Here is a 21,662-nt window from a genome sequence, read left to right on the forward strand (position 1 = left end):
CACCCCGGAAACCACCAACCTTCCACTGCTGCATTCTGTAACAAAGGAAGGGGGAGGGGAAACCCTTGCTGGGGCCGCAGCCAAACGATCCGGCCCTCGGTGGCCGCCCCCTCCCCAATCACCCCCCAGACCGCCTCCCCACGATAGTAGCAGGGGACACGAGTGCTTATGAGGGGTTATGTGTTGGTCTAAAGATTCAAAAAATGCAAGCAATCTCCTGCACAAGCCGAGAGAGGGGGACTTAAGGAAAGGAAAAATATTGTCATCTAAATCAGATTTAATAGTTCTCAAATAATCAATAAGTCACAGCTTTGTTTCTTGTCTCTACGCAGTGAAATATGACGTGGTTCACATCTTGCTTCGGATCTCCGCATGTACAGGACGTCGAGGGAAACATTCCTTTGCGATACAATCTCTCGTTTAAATTGTAATGGTTACTTCTGATTCAATTAATTAGTACAATTTCATCTCTTTTAAAAGAAGACCTGCCATACATACGGGGAAGAGTTCTGATAATAATTTGCATAAAGAGTACCCTTAACAGTTGCTGTTTCAGTAAATGTTCACCTTTACACAGCCCACTCCAAACGACTTCCGAGTGACCTTGATCTTGACTCCCGAGAAGATCAAGGTCGCTGACCGTTTCCGTCGCTCATTTAAAAGTTACGAACAAAAAAAGTTTGAATAAAGACGTGACTCTTATCCACTATATAAAATAGACATTTTCCGCTCAGAAATATATTTTACATAATTAAATTGATACACCATTATTTATCGGATACAAAGAAAACATTATTTTGAAGAATTGTGGTATTCGTACATTATAATCGTATTGTCCTTTAAATAAAAATTCAACTATATAGTGTGAGTAATGATTTTGTGTTATATCAAAGTGTGGTAAAGCAGCGCGCATATCGCGCCATAGGCGTTTTATGTTTTGTGTATGTACACCTGTTACAGGATCTACAAAGTTTTCGGAATGGTTAACAACTCGATGTACATAATCAAAATTATTTAAGGAACTGTATCCTCTCCAACAATCACTGTGAATTGTTGTGCCAGGTGCAATACGTTGTCGAATAATCGCAATGAATGTATTTGCGGAACGATCTTCAATTGGAAGAATAAATACCCGACGACTATTCTGTTCAATAGCACCAAATACCAACTGGCCACATATTATACGTCCATGGTTATATTTCCTTCGACCAATTTTAACTTCGTCGATCTCTACTATAATTCCAGGACCTCCAAGAACTTTTTCGTCTTTTATTAACTGATCGGTTAATAACTGTTAAAGATATCGGTATAAATCTTTTGTTTACGATAACATTGCAACTTATACATACTTTTCGACAGAAATTAGTCTAATCAACAACAGATTTGAGATGACATCCTTAATTGTTGCATTAAAAATCGTTGTCGTGGAGATGACATCATGAGGAAATATGCAATAAATCGGCATATTTTTACAATTTCCAAACGTAATCGTGAAAACTATGTATTATCAAAAGGACTAATTGTAAAATTGCATGTCATCCTGATTCTTTTACGTTTTCGAATTTGTTTGTAATAGTGATGTGTACATTGTAAGACAAGCGATGTAGAACTATAACACAAATACACCATGTTCTGAAATCGTGGACACACAATTTCTCGTCTTAACATTTGTAGAGGTCACACAAATAATTAATTAGATCGTCATAATTATACGTAAGATTGAGAAAATCGTGGAGCAACATGTTCACTCTGCTAAATCAGTAGACGAAATGTTAGTGCTTCAACACAGCGTTGTTTCCTTATCAATTATTGTAGATCGTATTTCAAATATGTGTACAAATACAAAGGCAACTCTACCTCCCTCCCCCCCTCAAGAGACACATAGGTTTTGAAATCTATTTTAAAGCAGAGAATTCTTGTTTTTCCGTCACATTTTATTTATTACTTGACAATACATCGTTTGATGAATATAAACAAACCATTAATTTAAAAAATTATTATATACCTATGAGTACATCCAACCATGGTACATCAAGGATGAGTTCAAAAATTACTAAGCAGGAAATAATTATAAGGAAATAAGAATCTCTTACTTTATTAAACAGATTTCCATCTTTAAAAACAAAAATTCTCTGCTTTAAAATAGATTTCCTGCGAGAAAATCTTTGTTTTTAAAGCAGGAAATCTATTTTAAAGCAGAGAATTTTTGTTTTTAAAGAAATCTATTTTAATAAAGCAGGAAATCAAAATTATAAGGAAATAAGAATTTCCTGTTTTATTAAAATAGATTCCCTTCTTTAAAAAAAAATTCTCTGCTTTAAGATAGATTTCCTGCGAGAAAATCTTTGTTTTTAAACTGATTTAGCAGAGTGAACATGTTGCTCTATACGATATAATAACCTAATCTTAACCAAATCATGGTATATCAAGGGTGAGTTCAAAAATTACTTATTCATAAAAACGTTTTCATGAATAACTTTTTAGTGAATAATGAACGATAGAAAACATCAGTGACATTGATCTCCTTGTGGGTCAAGGTCAAAGTCACTCGGAGGTCATTTGGAGCGGGCTGTGTAAATGTGAACATTTACCGCTGTTTCTTCAAGCCATTTTACGTATTTAGCCTTGGAGTCGTCTCTTGCAGCTTTGACCGCATCTAAGTGTGGGATCAATATATTTCTTCTTATTTCCTCTGTGGTGACACGCTTGGCTACCTCATCTGCTCTTTCGTTGCCCAGGATACCTTTATGGGCGGGAATCCAGAAAAAGGTAATAACTATACCATCCTGTGAAGCTAGATATAGCTCATTCCTCAGCTGATAAACAATATAATTACTACTCTCATGTTGTACCGTTGTAACCGCTTCCAAGACACTTCTAGAGTCGGTGAATATTATAGCCTCCGTTAGTCCTCGTCCTCTGATGTATGTGACTGCGCTTCCAACAAGGCCCAAGCCTCTGCAGGAAAGATCGATAACTCTGATGGCAATTTGTAAGACTCGCTGAGATCAAGCTCCGAAGAGAATATGCCTGCCCCCATGAGACCGTTTTCCTCCAGTTTGGTTCCGTCAGTGTAAAAAGTGACGGGGAGCGGCTTAATTCCGCAGATACTTGCTCCCTCGTAGCCTCCTTAGGAACAAGCTCTATGTCAAGTCGGCAGTTAGGTCTAAACACCATGGAGTCATATCCGTTACAATATGCGGGAAGGAAGACAGAACGATAGATGTTTTCTAAGGAACCGTCATATATTATATATTAAAGGATGGAGACTTGCTCGCTGCCCTCACCCTTACAATAAAAGTAGAGACCGCCTCCTCGAGTTCCTTGAGACTTTCCATGACTATACTGGATTTCTTAGAGCCTTAAAGAAATATTTGGCCATAAGGAGCGAGAACCTCTGTCTGAGCGGCTGTTCTTTGGCTTCATATAGCATCACATTGATTGGCGTTGAAATTTTGTAACCCATGGCTTTCCGAATGATCTTACACTGTAACTTATCAAGCCGAGCAAAAAGTGTAGACCGACTATCAAATGCAAAAGCCTGTGAGCCATATTCTATAGAGCTTCTAAAGACGGCCCTGTATACAGTGAGTAACATCTGTGGGTGCGATTCTCACCAGATACCCGCCAGCGAAGCAACAACGCCGACTATGACTCTGCCCCTTTGTATGACTGTTGCCTCTTGCCACCTAGCTTCTGATTCAAGGTGACTCCCAAAAATCTCACTGAGCCCACCCTCTCAATCCTCCGCCCCGTAATGCACACCATTGGAACAACAGTCGCCCGCAATCTTCCGTCGGAGAAGACAATGTGCTTGGTTTTAGTCGTAGACAATTCCATACCTCTATACCTCTATTGCTGAGGTAAGTTGCAAGTTATTAAGCGTGTTTTGAAGAGATTGAGTAGCTTTAGCTATTGACCTGGGGGAGGAATAAATGACCAGATCACTGGCATACTGGAGGATACGTGTGTTAGCATCTAAGCAGTCATTGATATCCTTAAGGTAGACCGCAAATAATGTTGGACTAAGGACAGAACTTTGCGGGCTGCTCTTGTGTGCCAAACGAGGTCCAATCAACTCTCCGTCCACCACAAAATAGTTTTCTTTCTCCGACGTCGAGTTCCAAATGAACCGCTTCGTCCTAGCCGGAATTCCGATGTCCCTCAGATCATCTGCAAGAATATCCGGTATCACGCTGTCAAAGGCCCTCTGAATATTAAGGGGGGAAATTCATGTAAATCGAAATTTTTTCATATTTTTTTTGCTTTAAAAAATTAATTTATCATCTGTAGAATATGCTCCCAGAATTTTCAAATCCAAATTCGAAATATAGATGTCTCTGCAGTACATATAAGTAGAGTGTCCAAAGTGGTAACCGAGCGCAGGTAACCAACGACGCACGCAAGAGCGCTCTTCGTTGGTGATTTTCCAACGGTTATTTTTGAAATTATAACCAGTGTTCCAAGATTTATAGCATGACGATTTGCTTCAAAGACGTTTAGGAGGATACACACAGAATGCCAACGAGTCGTTTAATGCGACAGTGTGGCGTTTGACTCCTAAATATCTAAATTGCGGTTGGAAAATTGTGGAATTGGCTGCATTTTTGGCTGGAGGAATGTTCAACGACGGCTACAATTTTATTTTAAATATAATGAATGATATGGAGTTTCAAATCGGCCTACATTGCAAAACCTTCGCAGACGAGCAAACCTACCACCGAGTCCGACGACAAAATCGCCGTAGCGATAACGCTACGAAAGAGGTCAGGACAGCAAAAAAAAAGATGGCAGCTCAAATGGACGAACTGGCTGAAGAAGAAGGCATACTTTACGGGTCCGGTATCGCAGATTAAGCGTTATATTATGTAAGTTCTATTAAACACTGTTTTTTTCGTATCAGAAACTTCAAAGGCGATTTACTCGAAAAGCGTTTTTTCGCGCGCCGTGCAATGTAGCTCAGCGAATTTTTCACGGATTTGCATGAAACTTTGCAGAAATACTCTTTAACTTATTGGCTATTGCATGACGTTCTCCTTTTTTTTTTTAAATTTTAAACATTACTTTTTACCAATTGTTTATAAATAAATATAGTACTTTTTTTTCAAAATGCTCCTCAATTTTCAATTTTTTTTGTTTTTTTTTCTCTTCGTCATGCAAAGCGTTTTTACACATTTTAACTGTAGAGTTTTGGTTTTATGATTTTAGATAAGATTTGAGACATGTAGGCTGTACTGCGCAAAAGTGAGGTCCCAACTTTCAGCAGCTGTAGCGCCGCCATTTTGGAATATTTTTGTCTAAAAAAAATAGTTAACATTCCGTCAAACGTGTCTTTTAAGATGTTCTTTGTTTCATTTTGATGTCTACCACCAATTTTTTGTAATAAATTCTTGAAAAAAACGTGCGTTTACATGAGTTTCCCCCCTTAAGGAAAGCGGTGACTGTAACTTCCTTCCTTATAAAGGAGGTACGTACATGATTAGTGATGGTAATTAAACTATCGGTACACGAGCGCGAAGGTATGAAACCCATTTGGGTTAGCGAAAGAACTAGCCTTGATTCCAAATATCATTTTAGCCTCCTCAGAATCATTTTTTTTCCAGGACCTTTAGCAGACATGGTAGTAGCGAAATCGGCTTGTAACCTTTCCCCTCTGATTTGGGAATGAACACCACCAGCGATTTCTTCCAAGAAGAGAGAAAATCGCCACATTTTAAAATAGCATTGTATGTATCCAGTAAGTAGTCTCGATACACGTCAGGTATGGCCAAGATGATCTTATAGTCTATTTGGTCCAGTCCCAGTGCCGAGCCAGATTTAACATTAGCCAACGCTATGCGAAGTTCGTCCTTGGTGAACGAGGCATCCAAACTGCTTTCCTCTGCACTCGCCCCCTTGAGTTCCAGAATCCGTGATTTTTGGTGCGTTACCACTAAGATCGAGACAGGAATCCGGAGTAAGCCTCGCAATGAGTTTCTCGATTTTCTGTTTTTCAGCTTTGTTTCCAGGTATCTGATATGAGATACCAGCCAGTTCGCGCTTCTTAAAGGTTCTGATAAGCGACCAAATCTGCGTAGTTGGAGTTTTGGCATTAAAGGTGCCAACCAGAGTCCTCTAGCCCTTTCTTTTTTGCCTTTTGAGCACCTTTGCACACAGCCTGGAGATCTCCTTCAGATGTTCGTAGTTTTCTCTCGTAGGCTGCTTCCTAAACTTTCGAGCCTGTCTGCGAGAAGCAATAGCCTCCCCACATTCACTATTCCACCAGGGGGAATCGTCTTCGAGCTGGCAATCAGTACCAGGCTAAGCTACTGACAGATCGATCTCTTGCGGATCTCTTGCGTCCTGGGGGTTGCATCAGAGTGGGAGCGTCTTCATTCAAAATTACGAACTCATGTTTGTCCAGTTTCCTGCTCAGCGTATGCTCTGCTGTGTTCGCGTACTCACAGTGCCAGTTGATATGGTGTGCGTTTAAGTTCCCTACACTTAACACATTTATATTTGTTAGCAAAGCTCCAATGTGCGTTTAATATACCCGGAGGTGTAACGCTATTCGAGTATCTATAAATATTTATGATATCGCAATACTGTGGGCATTAAGCTGCAGCTCAACCCTTGAATTTCCCAGGAAAGGTGTCGAAATGGAATAAGGTCCAATGTCGAACCTAACATCCTTCCTTACAAGAATGTCAATGCAACTCTTCTGTCACCTCTATCCGCAATATCGTGTCTAATTTGCATGTGAGATGCCGTGCTAAACTTGGTGTCGCGTCTAAGAAGCGTCTCTTGTAGACATATATCATATTTGAACAATAGAGACTGGACTTGGGGCAAGTTGCCGAAGAGACCTCGGCAATTCTACTGTATAACAGTTAGACACTTAGTTGGTTTCCTTGTATTAGTCGTCTCTGTTGCGGTAAAAGTAAAGAGGGCCCCGAGTAATTATTCGAATTGGAAAGATTAATGAACTGCATTCCTGCTGAAAGAAAATTAGTTAAACCGTTAATAAATTGAGCAATATTCAGCCCTTTGTTCTGTTTCATTAAACCGAGCAGCAATTCTCCTATTAGATTGACAAAAGAATTAGGCGAATCAGGGGGGAGGGACGATCTCTTTCCTCGCCCCAAGCGTCGGCCACTTCCTGTAATTTGCCGAGAGCGGCCATTCCATTCCCAAACTGTGATGTCGATCTGCCATTAGGCACAAAACAACAGGTTTTCTTTACGTCTCCTCTCCAGATTGGTCTCGTTGGGTGTCGTATCGCGACGAGAGTTGATATTTAAGCGTTGGTAGATTGGAGAGGAGAGGCGCGGTGAGCTCACTTTGAGTCCATTAATCGCCTCTTCATGCGGTTTTTGTTGCGGCAATCGGCTTGCCTTGTGATCAAGGACGTCAGCATACAAGTCATGTGCGTATCCCGCGTGATCGTTCAAAATCGCATAACGATTGGCACCTGAGGAATCATCCGTGCTGGTGCAAGAAACGAACTCTGTATGATCAACTTTGTGCTTCGCATTCTTTGGATTATGCAAAGGGAAATTGCCATAGTCAAAACGCGGGTCGCTCATAGGTGAGGCTCTGCTATTGCTACTACTATATCTTATCCTGCTCTTTGCATCCTTTAAAAAAATATTTTATGTAGCTGTTAAATGTAGGACCGCTTTATGTTTCTTAATTAGAGGGCAATCGTGAGACGTGGTCAGATGCCTTCTTAGACAATTGATGCATCTCGGTGATTCGAATTTATGCGGACAATCTGCATCGTTCTCGTGCATCTCATCTTTACAACTTTTCCACAATAGAGGCAGCGAGCGTCACCCTTGCATGTCTTGCTAATATGGTCAACCCTGTAACAATTATAACAATTACGCACTCTGGGGATGTATACTAAAACTTCATGCCTAATCTTGAACAACACTACTTGCTTAGGAAGTCGTTGCCCCTCAAACATGTTGCACAAAGTGCGCGATGGAATATACGTAACCTTACTGTTGACTCTGACATGTCTTTTAAGTCTTGCTATTTCCACTATTTTAACTGGAGAATCAATAAAAGATATAATTGTGTTAGCGTCTATTTCTTGCGGGACATCCTTAATGACACCCGTTCTTATTACTCTATGTTGGGAGATGAACGCTTTAAAATTGTTTTATTAAAAGTGTATTTTTTAAAAGGTTATTGGCTGCTGTCTATGTACTTAATTGTGTCGAATTTTACCCTTGCCTATTTTTTTGATTTCGCGAATGTCGTCACTCGATATTTCCATTATGACCTTTCCCACCACCGTAGGGTAAAGAGCCACGGGGGCCGATTTCGGGTTCTTATCCCCGCTGATATTGATCGTGTGTATATATGCACAATGTATGGAGGAAGATCGCGAGAAGTGTACGTGTGACGTATAGATGTCGTCCGCCCTTCTATATGGCGCGCACTTGACGGATTTGCACTTCCGGATATACGTTAGGTACCTAGATTTTCTTGAGTAACAGGCTGCGTACGCGTCGATGGCCGCACGCCGGCGCTCTGCACAGAATTGGCGCCAGAATTAACTGCCATTACAGCAGCTTACTTGGATTTGCTGCAGCTTATCGTGCTAGATGCTTCATCTAAATCTGTAGTGGATTTTTTCCTCTAGAAAGACCCGGAGTCCTTTTCCCAATTCATGCCCTTGGCATCAAAGCAAGAATTCATCGGGTGATCAGAGTTCTCTATGCGTTCATCAGCCCCGCAACTTCTGCGAAAGCCACCGATGTGTCGGTGCCAGACCGGAATTCCAGTGTTGGAACGTATCTAGGTAAAAGTATCTAGATACAATATCTAAATACTTTAGCTGTACCTAAGTGCATTATCTAGATCCTTATAGGCGGAGATACCTGTATCCGTATCTAGTTATTGTTTGATATGGTATCTTTTAAGTTTTAGATACATAGATACAAGGTATTTATACACAAATACTATCGCCGCCATTAATAGCTCCTGCAGACAGAACGCGGCAACACTTGCCGTGCGGCGGAAGTTGGCGCGATAGCCAATTAACGTTTCGTCAATCAATTGTCGCTAATGTCAGCGTTCTTCAATTACCTCTGGGGCCTATCTATGATAATTTGCTCAGACACAATTTACGAGAAATTCCAGAAACCTAAATTAAAAAGCACTGAAGTTGAGTTTCTAGTTGAATATGTCACCGTAATGGGACCGATCGCAAAGTTTTTACATTTCCTGCAAAGTAAGGACATTTGCTATTTAGACTACGTAATTCCTACCTTACTTCAAATTAAAAAAACTTTAAATTCACTAAGTCATCTAATTTACTGCACACTGCTCAAAAATGCTATTCTTGATGGTATACATACAAGATATAAGGATATTTTGGACCTAAACAACAATAAATCCAAACCCTACATTTTGGCAACGATTTCACATCCAAAATTTAAATTCAGATGGCTGAATAATAGCGATGATAAATACAACTTAGTAAAAACTTGATTTTTATGCGAATGTGAAAAGTCGTACCGACAGGAAGTAAGCACAAATGAGGAGAACTCTTCAACGAGTAGTGATGATGAAGATTTCTTTCATGATTTCATCAAGAATTCCAATACAAATATTTCAATAGAAAAGCAAAACGTTGTATAAATGGAATGTTTACTCTACTTTGAAGATAAAAGCAAGACGTTGATTTGTTATTAAATTATAATTAATTCAAAAAGTATTTAGACAGTATAGTACTATTCTGCCGTCTTCAGCACCTGTTGAAAGACTGTTCAGTGCAGATGGCCAAATTTTAACTCCAAGAAGAAACCGATTGTTCGACACAATGTTTGAAACTTTATTAATGTTAAAAAAACGAAATAGCGATGTACAACAAAGTTATGTTTTGTAGTCTCTATGTTTTTTGAAGATGTTAGAGAGACCCCTATGTTTTTTTAAATATATGTGTTCGAGATATTTTTTTATATATTAAGATAAATAAATAACGATAAAATGTGATATTTAATTTACGTTGGTTATTATTTACTCTCTCCTGTTTTTCCCCAATTTTTCTTTTTTTTGTTGAAAGTACCTAAGAAGTATCTAAATTTTCAGATACTTTTTATTTATCTGTATCTATACTTAGGTAATTGTAAAATAATGTATCTATACTTATATCTAAATACTTTTCTCATACAATACCTATATCTATATCTAGATACCTTTCAAACAGTATCTGTTCCAACACTGCGGAGTTCTATCAGGAAAAGAAGATAAGGATGCTTGCCTCATTAAAAATTGCTCTTTTTCAAATTCACTACATTGTTCAAGGGTCGCGCGCGTAATGACGGTCGGGGGGGGGGGGGGGGAGGAACCCGAATTCAGATGTCCAATCCCACCCCTTGCGGAAGCCGAAGCTCCGCTCATAAACAATAAAGAATTTTATGTCTCACTAGCTAATATACTAAGTTTAACATTAAATTAACGCCCTAACACCCAGCAGGAGCACAAACAACAGGGCGACGGAGCCCAAAATTGCCTATAAACCGCGAAACGCAATTACACAACGAGACCGTGAAGACACATCCGCACAGCTCGAGGCGCCACGAGCGAATCTAATGACTTCCTATGAAAAATCTATTACAACACGTTAAATATAAGCTTAGAATTCTAAGATATAGTAAATTTAACAATAAATTAGTCAATAGTGAAGAGAATAATTTCATTATTTTCTAGTCATTCTTTATGTTTTCTCAAAATCGGAACTTTAGCCCAGGTCTCCCCTACACACACACACACGCGCGCGCGCGCGCGCACGCACACAAACACATACATACACACGCGTGCGTGCGTTCCCGCGCACGCTCGCACGCACGCACGCACCACGAGATGCAAAACCGACTGTGCAACCTCTATGTGGTACATTTTGAGTAGATAAGATAACCTTAGGCCGCTGTCTCATGAGCGGAAATTTACAATGTAACGGAATATAGAGAGACCAATCACAATCGCAAAAAAGAAAGCAGAATAATGATTGCAGAATTGTGATTGGTTGCACTGTAAATTTTTCGTTTCACTGTAAATTTCCGCTTATGGGACGGCGGCCTTAATAGCTGTGATTGCTTTTGGTTGCATAAGTCCCAACCTACAATACGTATTTTAAGCCTTAAGCCGTAAGAAATTGACCAATTACAGTCGAATGCGATGAGAATAGTTGACTATAAAGGCCCGTCTACAATGCACGGAGTAAGAAGTAAGAGTAAGAAATTGACCAATCACAGTCGATTATTCTTCTCACATTCGACTGTGATTGGTCAATTTCTTACTCTTACTTCTTACTCCGTGTATTGTAGACGACGCCTTAGCGTATTCGATTTATTGACTCGACCCGACTCCGAGTCAATGGTCTGTTCTGTTTAGCTGCAAAAGAAGAGCTATATTGTGCAAGAAATGCAGCTAAAAAGAACAGACCATTGACTCGGAGTCGGGTTGAGTCAGTAAATCGAATATGCTATATAATGGCTGCGTTCAGCAGACTCAGCAGTTTTGCAACCGTTTTATGATTCGTCGCGCTGATTGGATTATACTTTTAGATTTAAAGGAATAGTCCTATCTCAGCGAAGAATCACAAAGCGGTTGCAAAACTGTTGAGTCTGCTGAACGCAGCCAATTCGTCTATTTCTTATGACTTAAGGCTAAAAAATCTATTGTACATCCGGTAACGAAAAAACGCCACTGTTGCGGAGCGAATACGTGAGCACTCGCTGCTATTGGATGATTTAAAAGAATACCAATAGCAGCAAGCGCTCACGGATATGCTGCAACAGTTGAGCCTGAATGCGACCATTGCCATCGTTCTTTTAACATTCCCCCTAGCGCTTGCGCCATGCGGCGTGACTATCGCGATTCGTGAGTCTCATTGTCGCTCGTCGCCATTGTCGCGACAGTTTCGCACACGTGCTGCTTTTTTAATCAAGAAAAGTCTAGAATCTACAGAAGCACAACGAATAATCCTGACAACGTCGTCATTTTCCATCGATTCTTCCGTTGAAGTTTCGAGAATGCGTAGATCTTGCGTGATCGATACGTGATGCTTCCGGACGATTTCACAAGCCGAGTGCGCGGCAGTGATGCACATTTGGTCCTCGGCAACACGGAAAACCCGCCCCACAACTTTTACCCTTACAAGCAGACACCTACTAGCAGCGAGTCAGCCGACTTCGCCGCTGCGCGAGAGCGAGCGAGACAACAAAAGAGAACGTCCGTCCTTCTCGCTCTACCAGTAACTCGTACACACAAGCGAGTATTAGAGCGAAAAGGACGGCCGCTCTCTCTCGCTGTCTCGCTTCCTCTACTAGTCGCTTGTTATAAGACCGAAAACCGAAAATGTACTTTCTCGGCCGCTCGGCGTATTCATGTATAAGGGATAAAAAGATATGCACACACATTCTAGATAACGATTTTAATAAATAGATTTTAATAAATTTTAATAATATCATATAACCCTTCCATTAATAGCAAAAATGATTTTAAAACGCGACAGTTTACGAAATATTAATTGTTTGCGATTTTCAAAAAATATGTAAGCGTTACATATTTTTTAATATATCAGAAATTGAATACTAAATGTTCCAAAAAGAATATAAACTTTCTCAGTATTTTTCGTAGAGGTAATCATTTATATAAAAGTTCCAGGAAAACTTTGCATCAGGGCGCGATGAAAAATGGGACCGCTAGCACTGTGCGATTGCCGCGTGACCAGTGCAAACTTCATGACCCCCCATAGACATAAAATTATCTTTTTTTGCGATCTGTATTTGTTTCTACTCGCTTCATGCTTAGCACGTATACGATTAGAGATTCTTAAAATTCCTGTAGTGAAATTAGATTCCTGTAGTGATTAGAAAATTATATTGTTAGATTATTATTTATATTCTGTACAATTTAACGTGTAAAGTAGTTTTCCTTTTGTAGTAGGATTTATTTTGAATGTAGTATTAGTTTGATGGTTACGTTATTAGACGCTTTTTCTCTCCCTCTTTCCAGACAATAGTGTGCATTCTTGTAAAGGTATTTACAGTTACACTTTATCTTTTTTTCATTACTTGCTATTTTTCTTTGTTTTATATCTTTCTTTAATTGCTTCTTTTGTATTTTTGTATTCTTCAGTATGGAATGCATAGATTCTAAGCACGCAAAAAACGTAAATTTTCTCATGATTGGCTAGAAAACGAGAAATGTAAATCTTGGATTAAAAAAGTTCCTAATGATGACAGTTCATATTTTTGTATCCCTTGTAATAAAACGTTTTCTTGCTCATCAGGAGTTTTTGAGCATGCTGAATCGAAAGCTCATCGAACTAACATGGTAAATAATTGCTCTGATGATGTAAATGTCATTGAAAAGGAACCTCGTGAAAGGAAATTTTGCCATTCGTGGCTCGAAAATGAACAATTCAAACCATGGCTGCAAACAATCCCGAACTATCCTTTCAATTGTTTTTGCTCCTTCTGCAATCTAAAGCTTCGATGTGGTTTCGACAAGCTTATGTGGCATTCTGACAGCAAGAAGCATGTTTCGGAGTGTCAGAAAAGGGGTTTCAGCGTAGATTTGAATACGCATGACGAAGAACCTGTGCCTTTTGAAGATCGGAAAAAAATCACGGAAATAAAATTTGCAGCATTAATTGCCGAGGAAAACATTCCATTTAAAACAGCAAAATCAATCTTAAGTTTTTTTCAAGACCTCGGAGATGATCCTGAAGTCTTGAAAAGTATGAGGATGAATCGGAATAAAGCACCGAAAGTAATAAAGGATGTCTTATGTGTTCGCGAACAGGAGTGGTTGGTCGAAAAATTACAAAATAATAAATTTTCTATTTTTGTTGACGAAACATCTGACTTAACTAATGACAAATGGATGACGTTTCTTGTTCGGTACGTCGATCCTCATAGACGGAGAGCTGGCTACATGGGGTGTGACATGCCTCGGTGCATGAAATATTTTACCTGGAAAAGGTTCGATTGCTGCCAGCAAAGCGAAAGCTCGACCGTCAGAAGGCGCGCTGGAAGGTAAATGCGTGGGCGGACGATCAAACGTGTAAATTGTCCAACTAAAAAAACTGTCGATGTGCACGGCTGAAAATTTACATAGACATCGAAGATCATGAGAAAAAGCAGTAAAAAAATTGTCAGAAGGGTAAGTGGAAGCTAAAAGGTTGTCAGAAGCTGCCAAAGTTGCGAAAAATATCGGAAAATTTACATTTTAAAGAAAACTTCTGACAATTTAAATTTACACTGTTTACGTATAGAGCAAAGTATGTGCAAAGTGTCAGAAGTTAAAGTAGAAGAGATTATGAGAAAATCGGGTGTGAAGTGCAAGAGCGTATTTCGGCGCGCGGCGCAGCACCGATCGCTTTTCTTTTGATTTTCACGCCGTACATATTTTAGAGCATTTCTGACAATTTATCTGATTAATCAAGGGGGACTTGAGAAAGTATTATCAAAAAGTCAGAAGTCAACTCAAAAGATATTAATTTTGGTAAGAAAAAAATAAATTTTATTCGTAGCAAATATGAAAATAATCAATCGGTTTCATATTCTGTATGTCGTGCATTTTCTTCATTTTCCGGATCTTCATCGCTGTCATACTCGGATTCCTCGTCATCAACTGAAAATAGTAAATATTTAAATAAACTAAATAAATCATATGTACCATTAAGAGTCGCAAATCGAAAATTACCTTCCGAATCCTGATTATCCAAAATGACATCTTTTACTGATGGTGGCAACTGTGGGCCTTCAAACCATAGAAATTCATATTTGCTGTGAGTTAAGGTCCATCCTGATGTTTTGGGCTCAAATTCAATTGGATCCCGTAATATTGCCTTATTCCACAAGTGTGCAATATAGTGTGCTCTTCTCATTTGCTGTAGAAGCTCGGTGTACCAAGGTGGCAAGCAGGAAGCGTCGAAGTTTTTCAAATTTGCTTTTAAAAAGGCTTTATCAGTATTTTTAACTTTATAATTTCGGAGGAACATTCGATATCTGACGTTATTGATTTTTTTTTGTGTCTCATACATACTGCAAACGAATGCCTGTATTTTTGCAAAAATATTGTCTATATCGATCCCCGTATCTCCTAAACTAGCGAACGCTTGCTGAAACTCCTCGTTTTTTGCGAATATTTTAAATGGGCGCTGTTTACCTTTTCTAAAAAATGCAGGATTATAATCGCAACCGGTAAATGCATGAAATCCTGGCAATGCTTTGCACAGATCTAATCCTAAATGTTCATGAAGTACATTTACATCTATAATATGCCGACTTCTTGAAACGCCACACTCAATATAAACTTTTGCTGTTATTTTATGCAAATTACCTAACATAATAACAACAATATCTGTGTCAGAGCACTTTACGACAACAGTTGAATCTGAATTTATTTTAGACGCATGATAAATAATTTTAGTGTCGGCCTCTTCGTGCGAAGGACAAGAAAAATCTAATTTCTCCGTTTTGACAACATTACCATTAACGACGCTGAATGAATAACAATTAATAAAATTTAATAAAATAGTCCTATTGCCTATAAAAGCGGCTACATCGTTACTTTGCCAATGTGAAATGAGGAAAAGGACAAGAGCTTCTTTAAATCTGTCATTCCTCAGTTCTTTAGCAAAATCATGTGTCCTAGCTTGGTCCGGACCAGAGATAACGTACTCATGATTACTATCAGAACCTCCCCTTAACGAACGTTCGTAATCTTTTATAGACGGTGACCAGTAGCGATCAAATACTACATGCACACATGAAGCATTATAGTTTGCTAGAATTTGCAAAATTTTTTTTGAAATATTGCCGAACGATTGCGGCACATCTATCATTGTGTGAATTAAAAAAAAACCATCAACAATTACAACATCAATATGGTTCGGTAGAGCACTGTCATTTCGTAAAATTTTCATCATAGCCGATTTTTCGGTTTTGCAAATCGTGCCATCTAAATGACATAATGAAGTTGGTATCGGAGTCATCGGGAACGAAAAGATTTTTTCTATATCTGTCGTCTCTTCTATCGAAATCCCTAACAGTCGGCCGAATAAAGTTCGCGTTGCATGCGAACTTCTTGTACTTTATGGTTGATTGTTATTTTTTGCTTTTTATTACAAGTTGTAAAATTGATTATTTTATTCTGCTTTATAACAGTTTCAAATCTGCGATCATCTTGTGCGCACTCGGAAAGAAATTTGTCTTGCAGTTCCTGTCCTTTTTTTTCAACATTAAGAAGAAAATCAGGGGCACAGCGACCAGTTTTTATATTATATAATAAATCATTGCTCATTTCAATGCTATCAAAAGGATTCACATTTTTGTTCATTACATTAATAAATTTAAGTAAATGAGCAGAATCTTTCATTATTTGATTTTTTTCCAAACTAGAGGTCGCATCCTGAATTTTTTTTAATCCGCTAAGATCAAATACATACGAAATTATTGTCGATCTTAAACCATGACTCCTTGCCCATCGTTGTCGAGCACTTATCGAATTAGTAAAATGCATTATTCCTGTTAATCTTCTCGCTGCATCAGCATTTATGGTTTGTTCTAGTGTTAAATCTACTGGCACGCGCGAGAAAGAATTAGACGTTCTCTTTATCCCAAACATCCCTCTTTTAAACTCTTCGGCAAATTGCGGATGCTTTTGCTCGACTGTCAACAAATCATCATGATACTTTAAGAACCAACGTGCATAATTATTTTGATTAAACATAAAAAACAAATTGCATAACTTAGGAATTATAAATTTGTATAGATCGAAGTCTCCTACGCGAATGCTTCTTGTAAACATTAAATAATAATTAACAAATTCTATGTACATTACATAATACTGTGCTGTCTTTCCATACATTCCATTCAGTGTGTCTAGTTTGAATTCTGAATACTTTTGATTGTTGAAAGTTCTGCATCGGTCAATTCATCACTAGATAACTTTTCTGACTGCATTTTTATTAAATAATCTATTACATTTTCAGAAATAGTCATTTGATTGGTTGTAAGGAATTTCTGAATATGTAAAACTTGTAAAGCTAAGGAAAGTAATGGATGTAATCGTTTGCATCGATTGAAATGCTTATAAAACCGTTTACCGAGCCACTAGCTAACAAATTGCTTTCGATCATCATATGAGTTAATCCGCACTCGTCGATGAATTTTCCTAAGGTCTTAAAATAGGACACATTGTGTGAAAAGCACCCATATGTATAAAAAGGTCATCAAAATTCGGTTTTTCCACAGATTGAATTTGATAAGCGATTTTCGTAATCGCTAAATCATATGTAACTTGCATATAAGTTTGTTGACACTCTCTAGCAATCTGTTGACTTCGTCTCATCGTTTCATATACGACAGAGGGGTTCGTGGGCGATGCATTGATCGGCGTCAGATACGAGATTTTTTGCTTTGCACTGTTATCTTGAATAATTTTATGATTGAATCCAACCCACATCGGAGTATTCGGTACTTTACAGTAATGCGATGAAACCCATGCAATATCTAATTGTTTATAAAAATCATATTTTCCGGCTGATACTACACGTAAACCGCTATCAATGGATAATAATTTTTCGCGAAATACAGGTTTTTTAGTGTACTGTTGCAATTCGGGCATAATAGGATCAAAGTTTCTTCTTCTTTTAGCAGATGATTGATATTCTTCAGTGTTTGTACTTTCTTGACTTTCGTTCAATGCAGAGCTATCGATCTCGCAAATATTTTGGTAGAAAATACCGACCGTATCGTGCAACGTATCTTTGTCGTTTCAACAAACCGATCAAAATTATCAAACGCAACACCTGTACAATAATTTGGAGCTAGTATAGCATCCTCAGGAGAAACATTGAATGCATCGCATACAGAAGACGTAGCTTCTGTCTCAAACTCCTCGACAACATTGTAACTACAACAATGCCCAAATCTATTCATGAGATCAACGACTTTTCGACTACTTGTTATGCTTTTAAGCGTCATTCCGAGAGTCATATGTTTCGAGGTTTTCATTCTTCCGTGATGTATTACATAAATAATATCTTGCGAAATAGAGTTTACTTTACGCGCGCAATCGGAACTTTTTAGTGTTCTCGAATCGATACCGCACAAAAGATTTTGCATGAAATCCTCGAGATCTTTCGGAATTTCACATTCCCCAGCAATAATGTCGCTAAGTTTTAAAGTTGTTGGCAATGGTTTTTTCGCAATTAATAAAATTTTTTTTCTCAATAACATTGCAGCGCGTGATAGCAATTCAAAATCTTGAAATCGAGAAAAAGTTTCGTCATCAATAACGCAGCCATCTTTAGGAGCGATAGCTTTTTTTTTGAATTAACATTACTTGGATTTTGCCGTTAAAAGTTTTTTCTAATTTCTCCAAAAGATGTTGACAAATATATTTAACGTCAAAAGATTCCCATTCTTGAACATAATATTTCTCAAGAATTTGATTATAACAATCTGTTAAAAATTGGAAAAAATGGCATTCTTTGTTATTTATAATATTTTTCTCGACAAATCCGCAAATATCCGCGTACGTCAATTCATGAAATTTTTTTTTATGCCAATCGGTATCAGTTGCAGGTTTCATAATATTTTTCTTAAAATACATGATTTTGCACGGGTTATGATAGTAAATTGTCCCATTTACGCCTACAGCCTCTAATTTGCTCTCGATTTCGCGATCTCCACATTCATTCGCAATTGCAAAAATATCGTTTCTCAATTTTTCGACCACTGATGAGTGAAGAGGTACCGCCCGATAATTATACACTTTCCGGTTTTTATCGCAAAAAAAACAAATTCGTTTATCGTTGTCGCTCGCTTCTTCTCGCACACTTGATGCCTGTTTGCCACTTGCTCTATCCTCTTCAAGGTCAACAGACGATGTAGATTGCGTGGATTCTTTCCCTTGTTCAATATTGGCGGTATCTGAAATTATATAATAACATATAAATTTCTATATATCATGATAGTTCAAAAATCTTTATTAATAGTTTTATAAATATTAAAACTGTATTGTCAAAAATACATTTAATTTTTATACAAAATTATTTATACATAATATAAACTGTTACTGTAAAAATTTAAATCACCTGAGACACTTGCAAACGATGTCGAAGCTGCATCAACTAAAGCGGGATTAGCATTTTCTTCAGTGGACGTGTTTTGAAGCACTTCGTATTTTTCAATATATTTTTTCGGGATTGCCAAGAAATTTTTTCGACAACTGGAGTGATATCCGTGAACATCGTCCACACAGTCAGGAAAAACGATGTCACTATATTTCTTATTTAATGCAACACGAATACGAAGCTTTTCGCGGTACTGCTGCAAATTTTCTTCGGTAAATTCCATAATTTTACCGGAAACTGCTTCACACTTAAAAACACATGTCAGCTTAGAACTCATTATGTCGTTTTGAAATACAAAATTAAAATAAGAAACTAAATCTGCGATGTTGTAAGCTCCGAGTTATAAGCCAAACTGCCGTCTCGATCCCCTACGAAAGTGTGTTTCCCCCTGCTCCTTTCTCTTTTCAAATAGCAAACCGTCATTTCAAAGCAAAGGATCGAAACAGAGAAGGAAGAAGAGAGACAGCAAACAATCGAGCACATGTACGCTTTTTCGCCCTTGAAGCGGCAATTCGTATAAACCTGAAACGCAGGTCAATGGCTGACGACATTCAGAGCTGATACACATCTCTCTTATAACGATCTCCTCATAAAACTTTCTATTCGACTATTTCGTACTTTTCTCGAAAACTCGAAAATTCATACATTTAATTTTCACTTATATTTAAACGTTTCAATATGCTTTGTTTAAACATAATAAAAATCACGCAGAATATTGCAAACATTACAATAAATTGTTAATTAAATTTATGAATTCTTCTTAATTGACTTCTGACATTTTAATAATAGTTTCTCAAGTCCCCCTTGATTAATCAAATAAATTGTCAGAAATGCTCTAAAATGTGTACAGTGTGAAAATCAAAAGAAAAGCGATCGGTGCTGTGCCGCGCACCAAAATACGCTTTTGCACTCTTCGCACCCGATTTTCTCATAATCTCTTCTACTTTAACTTCTGACACTTTGCACATACTTTGCTCTATACGTAAACAGTGTAAATTTAAATTGTCAGAAGTTTTCTTTAAAATGTAAATTTTCCGATATTTTTCGCAACTTTGGCAGCTTCTGACAACCTTTTAGTTTCCACCCTTTTAGTTTACCCTTCTGACAATTTTTTTACTGCTTTTTCTCATGATCTTCGATGTCTATGTAAATTTTCAGCCGTGCACATCGACAGTTTTTTTAGTTGGACAATTTACACGTTTGATCGTCCGCCCACGCATTTACCTTCCAGCGCGCCTTCTGACGGTCGGGCTTTCGCTTTGCTGGCAGCAATCGAACATTTTCCAGATAAAATAGTTCATGCACTGAGGCATGTCGCACCCCATGTAGCCAGCTCTTAGACTATCAGACTTTAAATGTTCGAACGGAAATATTAGAATTAACTCATTTGGACGCGAGTGACTGTAGTGCCGAAAAATTATTTACAAATTTTAGAGCCGAAATGTGGAAAAAACAAATTCCGTTTTCAAACATTCTCGCTCTTTCCTGTGATAACGCTTCTGTTACGACAGGAAAATACAAATCATTTAAAATTAAATTACAAAAACATTGCAAAAGTTTGATAACGATGCCATGTCCTTGTCACGCATCTACATTAGTAGCAAATGCAGCTTGCAGCGCAATTCCTGAAGCATGCGAGGAGCTTTTGCGAAAAGTGGAATCGTTTATCTCTAGCAGTCCCAAGCGCGCGTGTATTTTTGAGCAATTCCAAAAATCATTTTGTTTTGATGGGACTTGTAGGAAAATTTTAAAACTGTCTGAAACGCGATGGCTTTCACATCATGCATGCGTGGCTAGACTGAACGAAAATTTGGATGTGCTATTAAAATTTTTGCGAGAAAAGCAATTGAGCGAGAAATCAAAGTCTGGGGCTGCTTTACTATCTCTGATGCAAAATTCAGAAATACAATATCTTTTGCTTCTTGAGTATATTCTGGAAGCATTTAACAAGTTTAATGCGTCTTTTCAAACTGAAGAAACAAAAGTTTATTTACTTCAGTCAGCTTCGGAAAATCTTTTGAAAACCGTTCTTAAAAATGTTGTAAAAGCACCATTATTGAATTTTGTTTCGATGGGTACAATTAATCTTTTGCTCGCGTGTAATCGTTTATCTGCTGATCAAGTTATGGTTGGAGAAGCTTGCCAAGATCTTCTTGATTGATTGAACCAGGAAGGTCAGGGTGAGATTGTCAAATCAGTTTACGACAATTGATTGGCATTCTATGACATCGCTCCGAAAGAAATTCGTAACAAACTTTTTGTTAAGGACGAATTTCTGAGTAAATTGAGGACCTTTGAACCTAAATTTGCTTTGCAGCGAGAAGACGAAAAAAACAGCCCGAACAATTCCGTTCAGGATGTTCTTTTGTTGCTCAACAATTCGGCGGATTTCATGAGGAGATATTAAAAGAAGAATGGCAATTTCTAAAAAAAGATTTCACATTAGAGCGGAAAGCGACAATAATCAATTTACATTTTGCTGAAGCATGGAAAACAATAATGTCAACTAAAA

At 38.0% G+C, this 21,662-nt stretch overlaps 1 protein-coding gene across 1 annotated transcript; it reads left to right on the forward strand.

Annotated features, from left to right (window-relative positions):
* Positions 1 to 13,332: 13,332 nt before the first annotated feature.
* Positions 13,333 to 14,043, forward strand: LOC108770486 (uncharacterized). The gene has a single exon (XM_018522117.1). The coding sequence runs from the start codon at positions 13,333 to 13,335 to the stop codon at positions 14,041 to 14,043; it is 711 nt and encodes a 236-aa protein (XP_018377619.1).
* Positions 14,044 to 21,662: the final 7,619 nt, after the last annotated feature.

Source organism: Trachymyrmex cornetzi, unplaced genomic scaffold (genome assembly GCF_001594075.2).
Source record: "Trachymyrmex cornetzi isolate Tcor2-1 unplaced genomic scaffold, Tcor1.1 scaffold1270, whole genome shotgun sequence".
NCBI classification, from domain to species: Eukaryota; Metazoa; Arthropoda; class Insecta; order Hymenoptera; family Formicidae; genus Trachymyrmex; species Trachymyrmex cornetzi.

Excerpts from the sequence above, each read along its gene's own strand:
- LOC108770486 (XM_018522117.1), top strand. The coding sequence starts at position 13,333 with ATGGTAAATAATTGCTCTGATGATGTAAATGTCATTGAAAAGGAACCT.